The sequence below is a fragment of the Schistocerca americana genome, chromosome 1, assembly GCF_021461395.2.
Source record: "Schistocerca americana isolate TAMUIC-IGC-003095 chromosome 1, iqSchAmer2.1, whole genome shotgun sequence".
In the NCBI taxonomy this organism is placed as follows: domain Eukaryota; kingdom Metazoa; phylum Arthropoda; class Insecta; order Orthoptera; family Acrididae; genus Schistocerca; species Schistocerca americana.
In genome coordinates this window covers 778,623,248-778,641,030 of record NC_060119.1, presented here as the reverse complement: position 1 = coordinate 778,641,030, position 17,783 = coordinate 778,623,248, and the positions used below count along the sequence as shown (strand labels likewise).

The following is a 17,783-nucleotide window of genomic DNA, read 5'->3' as shown; positions in this document are numbered from 1 at the left end:
CATGCCCGAGGCAGGATTCGAACCTGCGACCGTAGCAGTCACACGGTTCCGGACTGCGCGCCTAGAACCGCGAGACCACCGCGGCCGGCGAGAAAATGGGCATGGCATCCAATTCCTTCTACATTTTTTCCTAGTTCTTCTTTAATTTGGTGAAACACATCCCGCTGGCCATGTCTATGAAGCCCTCCGAAGTTGTTATTGGTACTGTCTCTGCAAAAAGGGATAATTTATCTAATGGAATTAGCACTTGTCTAAAGTATCTAGTCAAAACTTTGCAGTTGTTTCCGACGCTTCATTAGTCAGCGAATCACACTGGAACAGCTTCTGTTAGATTTCTTCAGTTTCAATAGGAGTGTTGAACAACTACTGAACAACTTCTTTCAGCCTTGTGGATCGATGCGTGCCTATGCCGTAAAATGAAACTTTTTGCAGTTGTTATACGTGCTAGAATACTTTTAACAATCGCTGTAGCTTTGTACTTTGCTGTAAACTACTTCGCGGCGACTTAGGAGTCGTGAAACAATGCAGCATTCAGTTTTACGGTACAGTCAAGAGAACTGACGGATTGATGATGCTTGACAACTTTTGTTGGCTCCAGTCCCTTTATCTAACCGGATCCGCTTTTCGGGTGCTGTATTGTCATGAAAAGTTCCTAATTTATAAATAAAGACGTCATTCCTATTCAGGAAATAAGCAACGAGGAAATAGAAAATATCATCTTTTGACAGCAGAAAACACCTTGCTGTTCCTACCGATGTGCGATTCATTTAACATAAGTCAAAATAAAACATATCGGGAGTATTCTCAGCTATCTTCATATTTGTTGGATGGGATTTACGATGTTAGACACTGCAAACACAAACATACCGGTAATCGTACTGTTCCTCGGTATAATGAATGCCGTTTAGTGCAATATCTCTCCGATACTTGTGATTTTTTGACGCGGTAAATTTACAGGCCACACATGATATTGCTTCTATACATTTGTCAGACTCGTTTATAGAAAACAATTTTTACAGTGTTCTTTGATGACTGTTTTACCTCGCTGCTGTAACAAACATCTTTATCCGACTGCCAGTATTAATTACAGACTTGCACGGACTATGGGGTTGGACAAAAGTACGGAAAGGCCACGAGAAATGCATGCTTGGACGTAAATGCAGATGCTACCGGAGCCTGCAGGCTGCTCTGTTGTATTTGACCACGAACGGCACGTGTGCAGTGTCCTCAATATGCTGCAAGTGTCAGTCGAGGCCAGAACAGTGTTGTTGAGTTGTGAGTGTGGTATGTCGGAGCAAAGTGAATTTGAATGAGGGCAGAGTGTTGATGCTCGTGTGGGTGCTTCTATAACCAAGGTAGTCGAAGTGTTTTGGGTTTCAAGAGGCACCATATCGAAGACCGCATACAGGGAAAGCGGAAAAACATCATCTTCTATGTCACAACGCGGACGAAAGTGTGTATTGAGTAATCGGGAAAAACTGTGATTGAAGACGGGATTAGCCGAGCGGTCTGACGCGCTGTAGTCAGGGACTGTGCGGCTGATCACGGCGGAGGTTCGAGTCCTCCCTCAGGCATGGGTGTGTGTGTTTGTCCTTAGGATAATTTAGGTTAAGTAGCGTGTAAGCTTAGGGACCGACGACCTTTGCAGTTAAGTCCCATAAGATTTCACACACATTTGAACATTTTTGTCTTTGAAGAGGCTCTGACGAAAAACAATAGTTTGGCAGTCGGCAAAAATCACTACAGAGCTGAATGCTGTACTTGCGTATCCTGTCAGCATCAAAACATCTCGAAGGGAGCCCGGTCAGCTGGGAATTGGAGGGCGAGTTGGAATTCCAAAACCACTCATAAGTGATGCAAATGGCCGTAACAGGAAGACAGTGGAACAATGGAGGGAAGTCATTTGTTTGGATGAATCTAATTTCACACTGTTTCCAACTTCCAGCCTAATTCACGTTAGAAGAGTGTAACATAGGGGGGGGGGGGGGGGGGGTTCGGTGATTGGACGGCCATGTCGTGGTATTCTCTGAGCCCCATGGGTACTCTGGAAGGTCGCATTACTGCCAGGGGTTATGTGACCATCTTGGTTGGTCAAGCCCATCGCATGGTACGAGGGCTATGCTGAAAGTTTTTAGCAGCCCGTAAACCGTAAGGCGGAGGACAATGGGGTTGTTTTCATTCGAAAGAGCGATGTTTTTTGACCTTGGGACGTGCGCGCGCAGCCCCTGGCTAGCGGTGATTCCCCCACAGCGCAGTAAGAAAGCACAGGCCGTGCCGAGTCAGAGACGGTGCAGGATGGTGCTGTCGCGCCACGACTTTCGCGCCATGACTTTTTACGATTATAAAAAGGGTTTAAATGCCGAAGAATGCCATTCTTCTTTGCTGCGTGTTTTTGGTGAAGCTTCCCTTTCTAGGGCGACAGTTGGAAATTGATTTCGCGAGTTTTCGAGGGGCCGGCAGTCAATTGAAGATGAACCTCTTCCCGGTCGGCCAGTAACAGCTGTGACTCCTGAAAACATTGATGCTGTGAGGAAAATGATCAAAGAAGATCCACATCTTACATTTTGAGACATTGAAGGGACCCTAAATATTGGATCAACAGCAGCACAGACCACTGTTCATAATCACTTAGGCCTTACTAAGAGATGTGCCCGTTGGGTGCCACATTCCCTGACAGAAAACCAAAAGGAGGCGAGAGTGGACTGGTTTCGTTTCATGCTGGAAAAATTCAATGGAGGGAAGTCCCAAGACACCTACAATATCGTCACAGGTGATGAAACGTGGGTCTACATTATGACCCTGAAACGAAGAGACAGTCTTCTGTGTGGTGCTTTCCAGGGGAGGAACCACCCACAAAAGCTCTGGGAAAAAGATGGTGGCAACTTTGTTCACAAAGATCGGACATCTCACCTCTGTGACCTTGGATACACGTCGTACAGTCAGTGCTGAATGGTACGTGAACGATTGTCTTCCAAAAGTCATCGCCACATGGAAGTCACAGCATCGAAAGTCCAAGAGTGGGCACCTTCCGCTGCATAACGACAATGCATCTGCGCACAGGGCTGCCAGAACGATGGGCTTTCTGGAGAAGGAAAAAGTGCGAGTGTAACCCCATCTCCCCTATTCACCTTACCTGGCCCCCTGTGACTTCTTTCTGTTCCCTATGAGTAAGGAAAAAATTCGAGGGTAGCGGTTTTCATCAGATGAAGGGGCCATTGCAGCGTACGAGAGTGTACTAAGTGACATCCCAAAAGAAGCTTGAAATGTTGTAAACGTTTGTTTGCAAATAAATTTTTTGTCACACATTCTGCTAAAAACTTTCGGCATAGCCCTCGTACAACGTTTGTTTCCCAAAAGTGATGCTGTGTTCCAAGACCACTGAGCGCCTGTTCACGGAGCTCGCGTCATCAGGGACTGGTTTTGTGAGCACGAGGATGAACTGTCGCATCTCCCCTGGCTACCACAGTCACCAGATCTCAATACTGTTGAGCCTTTGTGGTGTCTTTTGGAGGGAAGGGGGCTCGATCACTATCCACCACCACTATCGTTACCTGAACTTCGCACCGTTTTTGCAGGAAAAATGGTATAAGATTCCATTGAAAAACATACAGGAGCTATATTTATCAATTGTGAGATGACTGGAAGCTGTTTTGAACACCCACGGATTTCCTACGCCGTTTTTGGCATCGCAGTGTGTTGGGGGTTTGGTGTATCCATATTTTTGTCCACCCCTTGTAACTGTTGCTCGAATGCTGCTGATGATATACAGAAATACACGTTGTACTCGAAATACAGCAGGTTAAGAAACTTCCTGGCAGATTAAAACTGTGTGACGGATCGAGACTCGAACTCAGGACCTTTACCTTTCGCAGGCAAGTCCTCTACCAACTGAGCTACCCAAGCACGACTCACCCCCCGTCCTCAGAGCTTTAATTCTGCCAGTACCTCGTCTCCTACCTTCCAAACTTCACAGGAACTGCGAACCTTGCAGAACTAGCACTCCTGGAAGAAAGGATATTGCGGAGACATGGCTAAGCCACAGCCTGGGGGATGTTTCTAGAATGAAATTTTCACTCTACAGCGGAGTGTGCGCTGATATGAAACTTCCTGGCAGATTAAAACTGTGTGTCGGACCGAGACTCGAACTCGGGACCTTTACCTTTCGTGGACAAGTGCTCTAGTATTCTGGAAATATCCCCTAGGCTGTGGCAAGCCATGACTTTCTTCCAGGAATGCTACTTCGTGAGCATTGCAGGAGAGATTGTATGAAGTTTGGAAGGTAGGCGAAGGTTCTGGCGGAAGTACAGTTGTAAGGAAGGGTCGTGGGTCGTGGTTGGGTAGCTCACATGGTAGAGCACTTGCCCGCGAAAGGCAAAGGTCCCGAGTTCGAGTCAAGGTCCAGCACACAGTTTTAATCTGCCAGGCACTTTCATATCAGCGCACACTCCGCTGTAGAGTGAAAATTTCATTCTACAGCAGGTTAAGATCGTTTAAGGTTCAAATGGCTCTGAGCACTATGGGACTTAACTTCTAAGGACATCAGTCCCCTAGAACTTAGAACTACTTAAACCTAACTAACCTAAGGACATCACACACATCCATGCCCGAGGCAGGATTCGAACCTGCGACCGTAGCGGCCGCGCGGTTCCAGACTGTAGCGCCTTTAACCGCTTGGCCATAAGATCGTTTAAGATCCGATGTCGCAGACTCAGAGACCGCCACGAAACGTGAGCTGGAAGCAAACCTTTATGACTTGGTCGGCAAATTCCTCGAGCCGGCCCCCGTTCATGACGACGAGGTGCAGCACGTTGCGGTGGTTGACGTCCTTCAGGTGTATGTTGGCGCCCAGCCGGATGAGGCTGTGCACGGTGCGCCAGCCGCCGCGGGATGCTGCCAGCAGCAGGGGCGACCGGCGCTCCTTGTCCAGCGCGTTTATGTCTGCTCCCTGCAACAGGCGGGCTCGTATATTTATAAACTGCTTACCCCACTGAAGAAATTCAATTACATTTCAAGTACTGTGTCTCTTGTACAGGGAGTATAACAGGAAAGGAGCAAAAACGTTCAATGGCGTGCATCAAAATCGAGATCGCTGTTGCTGTATTACGATGACTTCCCTGATGATGAAACTATGAGCGTATTCATTCACTACGTGAAAATGTGAGAAACTACATACTTCAATGTCATCTAATAAATTGGAGCACTTGATTCCATTATGATTTGCTAAAATCAATAATTGGTTGGGTTGGGTTGTTTGTGGGAGGAGACCAGATAGCGAGGTCATCGGTCTCATCGGATTAGGGAAGGATGGGGAAGGAAGTCGGCCGTGCACTTTCAAAGGAACCATCCTGGCAGTTGCCTGGAGCGATTTAGGGAAATCACGGAAAACCTAAATCAGGACGGCTGGATGCGGGACAATAATTGTGTACCTGTTGTTCTGAAGAAGGAAATGTGTCGCAGCCCCCCCCAAATTTCTCTGTGTTAAATTTCCGCATTTTTGCATATTGTCCAGCAGAGTATAAACCTACCTAGACAAATGAACGTTACATTCCGTTTGATCTACCAAATGTTTGGCTTTCGACAGGTCATCGAACAGAGGAGGCTACATAAATGCTCAAATACTGGGTGTCACAAATCTTCTGGGTCAAACTGAAACGGGCGACAGTGGGTCCACAACCAATTATATTGAGACAGGGAACGAATGGTCGGAAATCCACACTTATTGTGTTACGAACACACACAGCGCACACCGCATAACAATAACGTAGCTCATAGTAATTGTTCAAGTCACGACCGCCAGTTTCAGTGCATAAACATAGCAACGGCGCATGAAGTTCTGCAGAACCCTCTAAAAATCCCGTGTGTCTGTTGTACCAGGAGACAAGCAGCTTGGACTCTCGCAAGTACGTCTTCAACAGGTTTTACGTGGTTTCATACACCAGCATCTTAACGTAGCCCCAGAGGAAAAAGTCCAGAGGAATGAGACCTGACTATCGCGCTGGCCATAGGACTTCCACTTCCAGTCCAACGGTCATGGTTCATGTTGTTCAGGTGTCTGTAGACATTAATATTGGAGTGGGCTGGTGCACTGTTATGTTGAAACCACATCCTTTTGCGAGTAAAAACGGGCATAGTCTTCTAGATATGTAGCTGCACATCTCGCAGGAACAGCAGGTAACGTGGACCAGTCAAAGCGGAAGCGGGGAAGCAGCAAATAAGGTCCTATTAGGTGATCTTGAACAATTCCTGCCCATACGTTGACAGAGAATCGTTGCTGGTGGCGATGTCAGCGGCATGGGGATTGTCCTCATTCCAGACATCGCTGCTGCGGATGATGAAAACACCATCACAGGTGAGTGAGGTCTCATCCCTGAACAATAGAAACTCTCCGAAGTTCGGCACTACAGCACTGCGGTGGGCAATACGTCGGAAGAAATGAATGCGGGGCTCAAATTCCGTTGGTCCAAGTGTTTGCACACACTCTATGTAATTGGGGTGTAATGCCTGTTCCAACTGTACTCCTCAAACTACATCCTTCGAAGTGTGGGTTTCACAGTCAAGTTGACGGGAGCTTATTGCTGGTTTACCGGCCACACGATCCAACAGTATCTCCTCAAAGCCTGGTGTTCGCGCATGCCTTTGGTCGGAACCTCGGCTGGCGCTCTGTGGCGTGAAAGACCCCGTCTCTCCTCAGTTAGTATCCACTTACGATGACGCCCGCTGGGAAAGAGTTCTCTGTACATTCGTGTGCTTTATGGACACTACCTCCTGCACTGTCTTACATTAAGTGTATGTCTGACGATTAACGTTCCATCTTTGACTACGCGTCATGAACTGTACACTTCAACAAACCTCACCATCGACGTATCACAATCTTTCTGATGCTTTCTGACACCCGGATAGTGCTCTGCGTGCGGCACACGTTTAAGCGCCGGTGCGATGCTTGCGTTCGTCAAACAACACACGTGCCGTGAGCTAAGTTGTGTACAGTATGCCTGTCTCGCCGTAAGAGGTGTACGCTGTTTATCACCCGTTGCCCGTCCCAGTGTACAGCAGGCACCCAGGATCTTGGCGAAAATGCGCAAATTCAGCATGTGTCTTAGCATTACATGAACTGAGACTGACGGTCGTCGGTTCGAACAATTTCTGAATTACGTTATTGTTATGTTGTGTACTCTGCGTATATCTGTAACACAATAAATGTGCATTTCCGACCATTGGTTCCCTATCTCAATATGATCAGTTGAGGATCCACTATCGTCTGTTTGAGATTGATCCAAACAGTTCGAGACACCCTGTATGTGTATTACAAAGCACTACCTATTTGCACATGAGATTTAAATGGCTTAGATGTTATGAGAGAAAAGCACACGGGAGTACTTTCGTCGTACCAACGTGTGACATTGATTAGTTGAGACATTCATTCTTAGGTACATCAATCACGTCGCATGGATCTACGAGAGCCTCTACGAGCATAAAATATGCGTCAACAAAGATAAGAAAGTATTATGTACATCACACAATTAACTATGGATGTCTTCTCTAAACTATTTGTTCTTACTCAGATTAAATACAACACAGTAAAGTTAACAGAAATGGTGCTAGATTGAAAACAGATGCGGTTTTCTCAGATTACGTATTTACATACTACTGGTTATAAAAGACTATCATACACAGTAGTTTGGTAGATGGTTATGTCAGTGTAGTAGCACTCTCAGTGGTGCACAATTAATTTGTAACTGCCTTTCGGAATTTTTGCGAGGAAAGTATATATCGTCAATGACAATCATTGCCATTGCATTGCCTTGTATGATACGTTTCGCCGATGGCACTGCAAATCACTGAGGGCAGTAGCGCTGACGCAAAATATTGCGCTAATAGTCGAGAAGGGCTAGTCTGCACAGTCCTCTCCCGGGATAACTATAAATATATCAAAAGTAACTGTAGTCTTTTTCGTTAATTAGCTGGTTCTCTGGTTCAACGTTAACGGGCCACTTTTCCTCAAAAGAAAAACGGTCCCTCTGGTGAAAGTACACCACTGGCCACTAAAAGTGCAACACCGTTAAGGAGGGACGTTTAGGACATTGAAAATGTCAATTTTCAATTTATTTTTTATTTATTAGCAGAACTCGTGGACAATAGGTTCCTAAGGTTTAAATGATCAAATTGCCTCCAGAGTGCCTGAAAAATAATTAAATGTGTGACGTGACCTTCCTGGTACGCTCACCTTTTTGAAACTACACATCAGTACTAGTTAGGTCAACAACGATTCCGTGGATTACGTTCAAGCAAACTTGAACGGGATACATCTAGAAGGCTCTGATATATACTCTTTAGTTTTACATATCATATGTGACTCTTTTCTGTGTATTAGAAACAATAACAAACCAGCTGGGCACAACAGCCTGACAAAGAAGATGATAGCCACTTTTCAAGTGTGTTACAGCAAGATCAGACAGAACCTGTCTAGTGGAATCGAAATAAGAAGTGCAGCATCGGCTGCATATTTCCACATGGTGTCTACAGATGAAGATCCCATTCATCATCTGTATCACGTTAGCTGGGGTAAATATCTGAAGGATCAGAGGGATAACAACTCGTACATTCACATGGAGATGCTTACAAACTGTATCCTGTATGTTGTCAAATCCACTCCTGCAGTTGTCAGAATCGGAACTTACGATGCAGTTCTTGTATTTAAGGATGGGAACGAAGGGAGGATGAAGGTATTAGAGAGAATTGCCTTTAAGATTCGAAATTTCACTCAAGACATCTTGAGAAAAATATATTTACAGTGCCTCTCTGCAGCTGGAGAGATAGCTGAATACTTGGCAAAGAAAAGAAGGGAGAAAGCTAGAAGCCAAAAGAGAAGCCTTGATGGGAAAGTGGACCCTGAGTACAAATCTGGGGCCTTCCAAAGAAGTGACATAAGAAAAAACTTTAGGTTTAAATTTAAATTGCATTTCCTGAAAATTATGTGTTTTTAAGTTTATTTACCTTTTTCTCAGAATCTATGAAGGCTAGAATTATGAAATTTGGTAAACTTATTTCTGTAAACCCTATAAATATTGGTTCAAGAGTAAATTTTGAAATTATAGATATAAGCTGAGATATGGGGCAAAGTTCTTGGAATTTTGTATGAATTTTATATTATACTTGCAGAATTATAATTAAAAATTATTCAGATTCTCTTACTTGATATATTCAAGAAAACCTCATGAGAGAAACTTACTATATGCAAAGAAGTGAAACAGAGAAAATTTTGTAGAAATCTCTGGTATGTTTTCTGAGTAGAGGTTACATATATTATTTTTGGAAAGTAAAATTTTTAAATTCCATAAAAAAATTAAATACATATAATGCAAGAATTCCTCAGTAAATGTGTTAAATTCATGTAAGGCATGATACAAAATTTCATTGACGTATCTTCAAAATTGTGGGTTTGGTGCATCTTTTAAATAGCATGTATTTTTCATGAACGTCCACACTTAGGTGGGGACGTAGAAATCAATTAGCAATACTGTGCAATTCCTCCGCTGACTCGACAAAAAAATTAATAAGTCCGCTTTGAAGTTCGGAAGATTTCCAAGTTCTGCTGCTCATTAGCGTAGTCGGTGGTCGCTGTCATAAAATAAAAGTACGCAGGGAAAAAATTGTGTAACGAAGACTTTTTTACTTTTATGTAAATTCCAAATATAATATCAAATACTGAATTACAATTTATAAATAAAATTAATTTTTATTTTTTATTACTGGCCGTATAAAACTAAATTAAAGTTTGATATAAGGAACAGGGAATGAGTAAAAATGATTGGGTCACAAAAAGGACTCGTCAACACTGAATTACTTCCCAAGGATGAAAGAGTTTGCCCGCCTGTAAATGCGACGTGTGGAGCACAATGGACTGTCAGCAAGGCACTTATTGCGACTTCGCTTGACCTGACGGCAGGGAGTGACGTACCGACAGTGGTGCGACCAACGTCGCTGGACACACGAGCCGCACCGCAAGTCTGCTATTCAGACGAGTCCCTGTTCCGCGTATAGCATCACGATGGGCTTATGCCCATGTATGAAGACACCGTGGAGAACAAAAGTCGCCAGACTGCAGCTCCATCGTCATTGTCGTGATGGTATGGAGAGCCATTGTATACATAAAATAATCTTCCCGGTTCGCACTATGGAATATAAATATTTATAGAATGAGCATTAGGATGCGCAGAACGAGAATGCAATCCGCAACATTTCCTGCAGCTCAAGTCACGTGATTTTGGGACGGTGTGTTTTAGCCCGTATAGCGCTTAGCGTATTTTGAGTGTTATTACTTCGCTGTTACTGATATATCACCTCCAGAAGTACCGTGATACTTTGTATATGTGTTTTACAAGCATCTTAACAATTTGATACCAGGAACTGAAGTTGGCCTAAAGATGTAAAGAACAACAGTCTTGTGCTTTTTCGCCACAGTAATCATAGCAAATATTCTACTTTATCTACGTTCTTTCGGTAAAATTATAAGAAGTGACAGCCAACAATATATTTTTTACGTTTCCGATTACACTTACGCATAATGTCGAATCTCTGTTCTAATTATTTACTTTACAATGACACTGTATAGGAAACACATGCAGAAACATTTAGATACACACAATGGTTTGAGAACCTGCATAAATTGGAAGAAATTAATCAGACTGCCATGTATAAATTTTGTGTGCACCAGTATGTATACACTGCCTAGCGGTTTACGCAAACACACTTGCAAATTTATCTAGCACTTGTCCCGTAAACAAATGGCACTAAAATCGCAGAAATTATCTTTACAATGGAAGACTTTATAATACCGTGTCTCAATATCTTTCAACGTATAAAGTTCCTCATAACAATATGGCATTTGTAAAGAAAAGTAGCTGGTCTTCCTCTCACATACTTCTCTGTACATCCGTTGCAACGACAATGTTATGTTATGTTAACCGGGGACCTATAAACGACGGAGGGGCTCCGTTCCCGTCGCAGCCGCTGTGGTCCGCAACCCCACGATGACTACCGCAGTCCACTTCACCCCTCCGCCGCCCCACACCGAACCCAGGGTTACTGTGCGGTTTGGCGCCCGGTGGACACTCCCAGGGAACGTCTCACACCAGGCGAGTGTAACCCTTATGTTTGCGGGGTAGAGTAATGGTGGTATACGCGTACGTGAACTTGTTTGCACAGCAATCGCCGACATAGTGTAGCTGAGGCGGAATTAGGGGAACCAGCCCGCATTTGCCGAGGCAGATGGAAAACCGCCTAAAAACCATCCACAGAGTGGCCGGCTCACCAGACCTCGACACAAATCCGTCGGGCGGATTCGTGCGGGGGACCGGCGCTCCTTCCCGCTAGGAAAGCCGTGCGTTAGACCGCACGACCAATCGGGCGGGCTGCAACGACAATACTGCACCATAGCTGTTACTAAAACTCAAACTTGCAGAAATGTATATAAGACAGGGCGAATACTCTAATACTGCAAATTGAAGACAAACAGCGTCGTCCTAAAATCACACAACTAAAATAATTTGACGTTGAGAACATGTGCAAAAAAATGGTTCAAATGGCTCTGAGCACTATGGGACTCAACTGCTGAGGTCATTAGTCCCCTAGAACTTAGAACTAGTTAAACCTAACTAACCTAAGGACATCACAAACATCCACGCCCGAGGCAGGATTCGAACCTGCGACCGTAGCGGTCCTGCGGTTCCAGACTGCAGCGCCTTTAACCGCACGGCCACTTCGGCCGGCAAACATGTGCAATAGACTACGCTCACACCATACGTATACATACTCTATGGCTCGTACAGCCGACAATTTGGAGCGCATGTGTTGCATTTCTGGCGCTGCCGGTGGCCGCTCCTTGCCTCGGACGTTCCCATGGCAATGACAGAACTGGTGATTCATAGGAAGTTCAAAAAATGGCTCTGAGCACTATGGGACTTAACATCTATGGTCATCAGTCCCCTAGAACTTAGAACTACTTAAACCAAACTAACCTAAAGACATCACACGACACCCAGTCATCACGAGGCAGAGAAAATCCCTGACCCCGCCGGGAATCGAACCCGGGAACCCGGGCGTGGGAAGCGAGAACGCTACCGCACGACCACGAGCTGCGGACTCATAGGAAGTTAGGCGGCCACTAACTAACAACATTTGTAGCGACCCTTAGTTTTAAATCCACTGTCCATGCATTGTGTCGCTCAAAGATGTGTAACAGACCACAATGATGACCACATGCATATCTTCTGAAGTGTGTGCTAAACAGCGAGATGTTTGGAACGATAATTACATTTCGGGGACCAAATAAGAAAATTCAAGTTTTGCGGTGACACTGCAGTTATGTCAGAGACAGCAATGGATTCGAAGAGCAGTTGAACGGAATAAATAGTGTCGTGAATAGAGATTATACGACAAACACTAAGAAATAAGCGCGGGGTAGCGCAGTTGTTAGCGCACTGGACTCGCGTTCAGGACGACGACGGTTCAAGCCTGCGTCCGCCCATCTTGATTTAGATCTTCTGTCATTATCCTAAATCGCTTGAGGAAAATGCCGGGATAGTTCCTACAAAAGGATACGGCCGCTTTCCTTCTCCATCCTTCCTTAATTGGAGCTTGTGCTTCGTCGCTAATGACCTCGTTGTCGACGGGGTGTTAAACATTAATCTTCTCCTTTTCCTCTCTAACAAAAGTAAAATAAGGGTGATGGAATGTTGTCGAATTAATGTCAGGCGATGCTGACGAGAAGAAATGAGACACTAAAAGTAGTGAACGAGTTTCGCTATTTTTGCAGCAAAATAGGTAATGATGGCCGAAGTAGAGAGGATATAAAATGTAGACTAGCAACGAAAAAAAATAGTGTCTGAAAAAGAGGAAGTTTTTTTACGTATAAAATAAATTTACTGCTAGGAAATCTTTCCTGCAAGTGAAAAGTGAATTATGCGCAGCTTAGACAAAAAGAGAGTGGGGTGCTACAGAAGAACGCCGAAGATTAGATTGGTGGATCGCATATCTAAAGAGGAGACACTGAATCGAAATGGGAAATATTTCATACTGTAATAATGAGGATTGTATTTTAAGTATTTGTTTACAAGTATTGCTGCAGAGTTGACAACAGAATGTAATCTAAGAAGGCAAACATATCTCTTAGTCGAAACCTTAAGGCCTGGCCCGCTATTCATTTTCATGTGTGTTAGCTGTGGCTGATATGAGGTTTTTGCATGGCTGGAAGTAAACGAGAAAACAAGAAAATGGTTCACGAATAATGAGAATGAAGCAAGACTACTTATCATGAAACCTAGGCAAATTTCAACTGTTGAAACATATTTTCGTTCCAAATGATTTGTCAGGACACCATTGATTTCATATATTAGATAACAGTGAAAAATAACAGTGATGTAGGAGAAATATATACCGATGAGCTAAACATTATTATCTCGTGATTACTAGCGAATTGATCCACCTTCGGGACGCAACGCAGCAGTGAGTGTGCGTGACATGGATTTGACAACGTCGATAGTTTTCCGTTGGTATGTGGCACCAAAGCACACAAAATTCCCGTATATGGGCAGGCAGTTTGTCGACACGGAGCTAGCGCCCTATAGCTTGACAGATGTGTTCCACAGGGTTCACATTACGCGAATTCGGTAGCGAAGACATTAACTCCTGAGTTCACTATCAGGCTCCTCAACCAGCGTAGCACGATTATGACCTTATGAAAGGGACAATTAAACTGCTGGAAGATGTCATAGTCGTCTGGGAAAACATCAAGCTTGGAGGGATGCAGGTGGATCCGCAATAATGTTCAGATTCCACAGTTGCCATGGCGTTTTCTATTGCTACCACGGATCCCATGGATGTCCAGCTGAATATCATCCATAGCATAATGCTGCCTCCCACTGGCCTGCATCTGTGGTGAGGTGAATCCTACGACCCTATCCTGCTTTACAGAGTGGAAAAGTCTCCGATCTCCAGGATCTATGTCGATGCACGGACACCCAATTTTTTTCTTTCGTTTATTGCATTTTGATCTCCTCCCCTCCCCCGATGGGGGAGGGGGGGGGGGAGCTGGCAGCAGCGTAATAGGCCGCACTACAGCCTACAGAAAAGTTAAAAAAGATAATAAGAATATAAACAAACAATAAAAAAAGTTGATAAAACGGTGACATTGTAAAAATTGTAAAATGGCGGAAAGTTGTGGAATTTAAAAAATAAAAACATGGCGTTGGCAATGCAGATGAAGACACACAGTAAGTAGACAGCCACAATTAAAAAAACACGGTGACAGTCTGTTTTCTGTTCGCACAAGATAAAAAGCACAACTAGTGACAGTATGGTGGCTGTTTGCAACACTGACAGGGGTCGCACAACACTGAACATTCACTTAAAACAGCACTAAAAGAAGCGACACAGCGGCAGATGGGGGCAGGGGGAGGACCCGGACTATTTGGGAGAAAAAAGGGGGGGGAGGGTGAGGAAAAGAAAAAAAATTGGGGAGCCGATGGAGGGGAGAGGACATAGAAAAAAGAAGGGGCAGGGCGGACACGAGAAGGAGTGGGGAAGGCAGTGGAGGAGAAAGCTAAAGGACTCAGGGGAGAGAAGGGAGTCAGAGAGAGGGTAGGCAGGGAAAAAACAGGATGGAAAGGGGGAGAGGGAGCCTGGGAAAAGTACAGAGGTAGGGAGGGGGAGGTGAGGATCAGAGTTGATAGGGGGGATAAATGGAGGGAGAGAGGCCATCATCTTGGAGGGGGAGTTGATGGAAGCCACCTTGGGAAAGGCAATGAAGGCTGTAGAGGTGGATGGTAGTGGGGACACAACGGTGAAGGCGCAGCAGTGGGTGAGGATTGGAGAGGAGAGGAGCAACCAGGGGATGAGGGCGATCAAGGCGGCGGGAGGTGTAGAGGACGTGGATATGTTCGAGGAAAAGGAGCAGATGGGGGAAAGGAATCTAGTCATAGAGGATCCATGTGGGGGACAGGAGGTGTATATGGAAGGCGAGGTGGAGTGCATGGCACTCGAGGATCTGTAGGGACTTATAGAATTTGGGGGGGAGGGGCGGATATCCAGGTGGGACTGGCATAACAGAGAATGGGACAAATAAAGAATTTGTAAGTGTGGAGGATGATAGAGCGGCTCAACCCCCATGTCCAGCCAGAGAGGAGTTTAAGGAGTCAGAGGCAGTTGTGGGCTTTGGATTGGATAGAGCAGAGATGAGGGATCCAGGTGAGGTGACGGTCAATGTTGAGTCCAAGGTAGGTGAGGGTGGGGGAGAAGCGAACAGGACGGGTGCAGATGGTAAGGGAAAAATCATGGAGCCAGAAAGAGCGACTGGTATGACCAACATGGGTCTTGGAAGGATTGATTTTAAGGAGCCACTGGTTACACCATGTGACAAAAAGGTCAATGTGAATCTCCAGAAGGCATTGGGACCATTAAAGGGTAGGAGCAAGGAGCAGGGGCAAGGAAGGAGGTGTCATCGGCATACTGCAGGAGGTGGACTGGAGGGGAGGTTGGGGCATATCTGCTGTGTGCAGGAGGTAGAGGAGAGGGGAGAGGACAGAGCCCTGGGGCACACCCATGGAGGGGTAGAAGGGTGGGAGAGGAAGGAGGCAATGAGATGGACATAGCTGATAGGAAGGACGTACGTTTGGAGTTTAAACAAGAGACTGGGATGGACACCCAACACATTGTCTCCCATTCGTAGTTTCACATCCTTCAACACCTTTAACAGATGTTCACAACAGTAACACGCGAACAGCCGACGATCTTCGTCGTTTCCGAGATTCTTGTTCCCAGATCCCGGGCCATAATAGTTGCACTGTGCCAGAATCGCTTTTGTCAGTGTATTTCCCCATTTTCTGAACCTATCGTCGCTGGAATGATTCCCTATCCGTCTCTGCTCAGCTTATATACCTTCCTTACAGTGTCGCATGCCCATAGCGCTACCAGGTGACAACCAGTCTCGTGGCTGGCGTGGTTGTAATGATTTAGCTCTTTATTGTATAAAATGTGACATGTTTTCGTAAGTCCTCTACATGGAACTGTTCAATAATATTGCAGCTTCATGTAATGATTCAGATGTTCAGGCTCACGGACATCCTGTAGCGATACCAGAGGTACACACGAGCAAAAAAGAGCTCATATATTAGCCTAGACAGGAGGAGTGTGGCAACTTCATGGAATAATCAGAAGCTACTGGATATAAATATATGGTTAATAAGTGGAAAACTTACATTTTTAAGTTGAATTCGAGCAATAATTCGTAGAAAACACAGGGTGGTAATAATTAAACTTTCGCAACTTAAGAGGGCCTCCGTCAAAAACGAATGATCGTGGGACAATGAGACTTCACGGAAACATTTGTAAGGACATGCGGAAGAGAAATAATGAATAAATCATTGAAAGAAACAGATTTTGATTTCAACATAAGAGGGTAACATTTGTTAATTGCGTACCATGTTTGCGTTTCAGGTGATACACGCTGTACAGTGCGATGACCATCTGCGTCCACGACAGCCTGGAACCGCACTAGAGATCGCTCTACTGCTGCCCGAAACAACGGTGGACCATGGAATGTTCAGCTGTCGTGAAACAGCTTGCTCACTGCGTCCAGCATTCTCGGCTGTGCCAACTGAAACGTCTTCAACAATTTGTGGCGCAATTGGCAGTCGGTCTCTCCCAGTAGCATTTCCCAAATCGACAGGTAATTCGAATTTTCGAATCATGTTCTTCAACCCTAATGCGGAAAGAGGACCTCCCCGTCTGCGTTTAATGTGTCAAAGCTCGCAAAGAGCGGAAGCACTGTTGCTGTTGTTTTGATAAAACAGCTTTACGAATAAAGGCCTGCCCACCTTGCCCAGACCCATGCTGACTGTCTGCAACTGTAATGCACACTGATACTTGTGTTTCAACCGTACGTCGCCGTACCAGTACCGGCGCCTAACGACAAATCCTGCAGCGCACAGTTTGAACATTTTTACTATCAAGTACATACGGTAAATAGTTTTTTTGTCTACGCTGCCCCAAGTAGCGAAAGTTAAATCATAACCACCATATATGTCAACTAGGAAGAGATTTTATTGATACGTACTTCGCCAACAAGGTACTCGACAATTTCTGGATGGTCGAACATGGCGGCGCAATGTAGGGGAGTCATCTTCTGGACGTCGCAGGAGGCCAGACACTGCTGCTTCTCGTTGGGCTGCATTCTGAACATCAGTTTCACGATGTCAGTTGCCCCTTGTGCGCACGCCAGGTGAACAGGCGTTGACAGATCGTGCTGCTGAGTCGAAATTTTGGCACCAGATTTGAGGCACAATTCCACAGCCTGAAACAGAAGCACGATCTTAATTTTACAAAAAGCAAATAGTAAACTGTAGCTAACAAATATTGTCTTCTATTGCAGTGAATGCACGCCATGCAAGTGTTGTAGATGCCTAATGATTGGCTCTGAGTATTGTGTAACGGGACGAGACAAGCACAGCTTTCGCAAATTATACGAAACACGCTGTGCGCGGGATATTTCACTTTAAGATTCTTCTGGATTTTCGGTTAATTACACATGGTTACACATCCTTTTGGTTCTGAGATTGCCATCGAATATTGAAACGGTAGTTGCATTGTTGTAGAATTGCTAGTTTGAAATTCTGAAGACTCGCTGGAAGAGGTATTACTAAAACAAATAGAAAACGACACTATGGCACATCACGTTGGAGTATCACGTGAATATGGCAGAACGCTGCGTTTAATAATTTTGACTGATA

The 17,783-nt window shown here is 45.0% G+C and overlaps 1 protein-coding gene across 1 annotated transcript in view; it reads right to left on the bottom strand.

Moving 5' to 3' along the window:
* LOC124594163 (transient receptor potential cation channel subfamily A member 1) overlaps positions 1-17,783 on the bottom strand; it is a 208,368-nt gene that overhangs the window by 172,213 nt on the left and 18,372 nt on the right. The window contains exons 6-7 of the mRNA XM_047132522.1: positions 17,111-17,347; positions 4,745-4,945 (exon numbers count right to left, since the gene is read on the bottom strand). Of these exons, the coding sequence (XP_046988478.1) occupies positions 4,745-4,945; positions 17,111-17,347 (438 nt within the window). The remainder of the gene's footprint in view (positions 1-4,744; positions 4,946-17,110; positions 17,348-17,783) is intronic.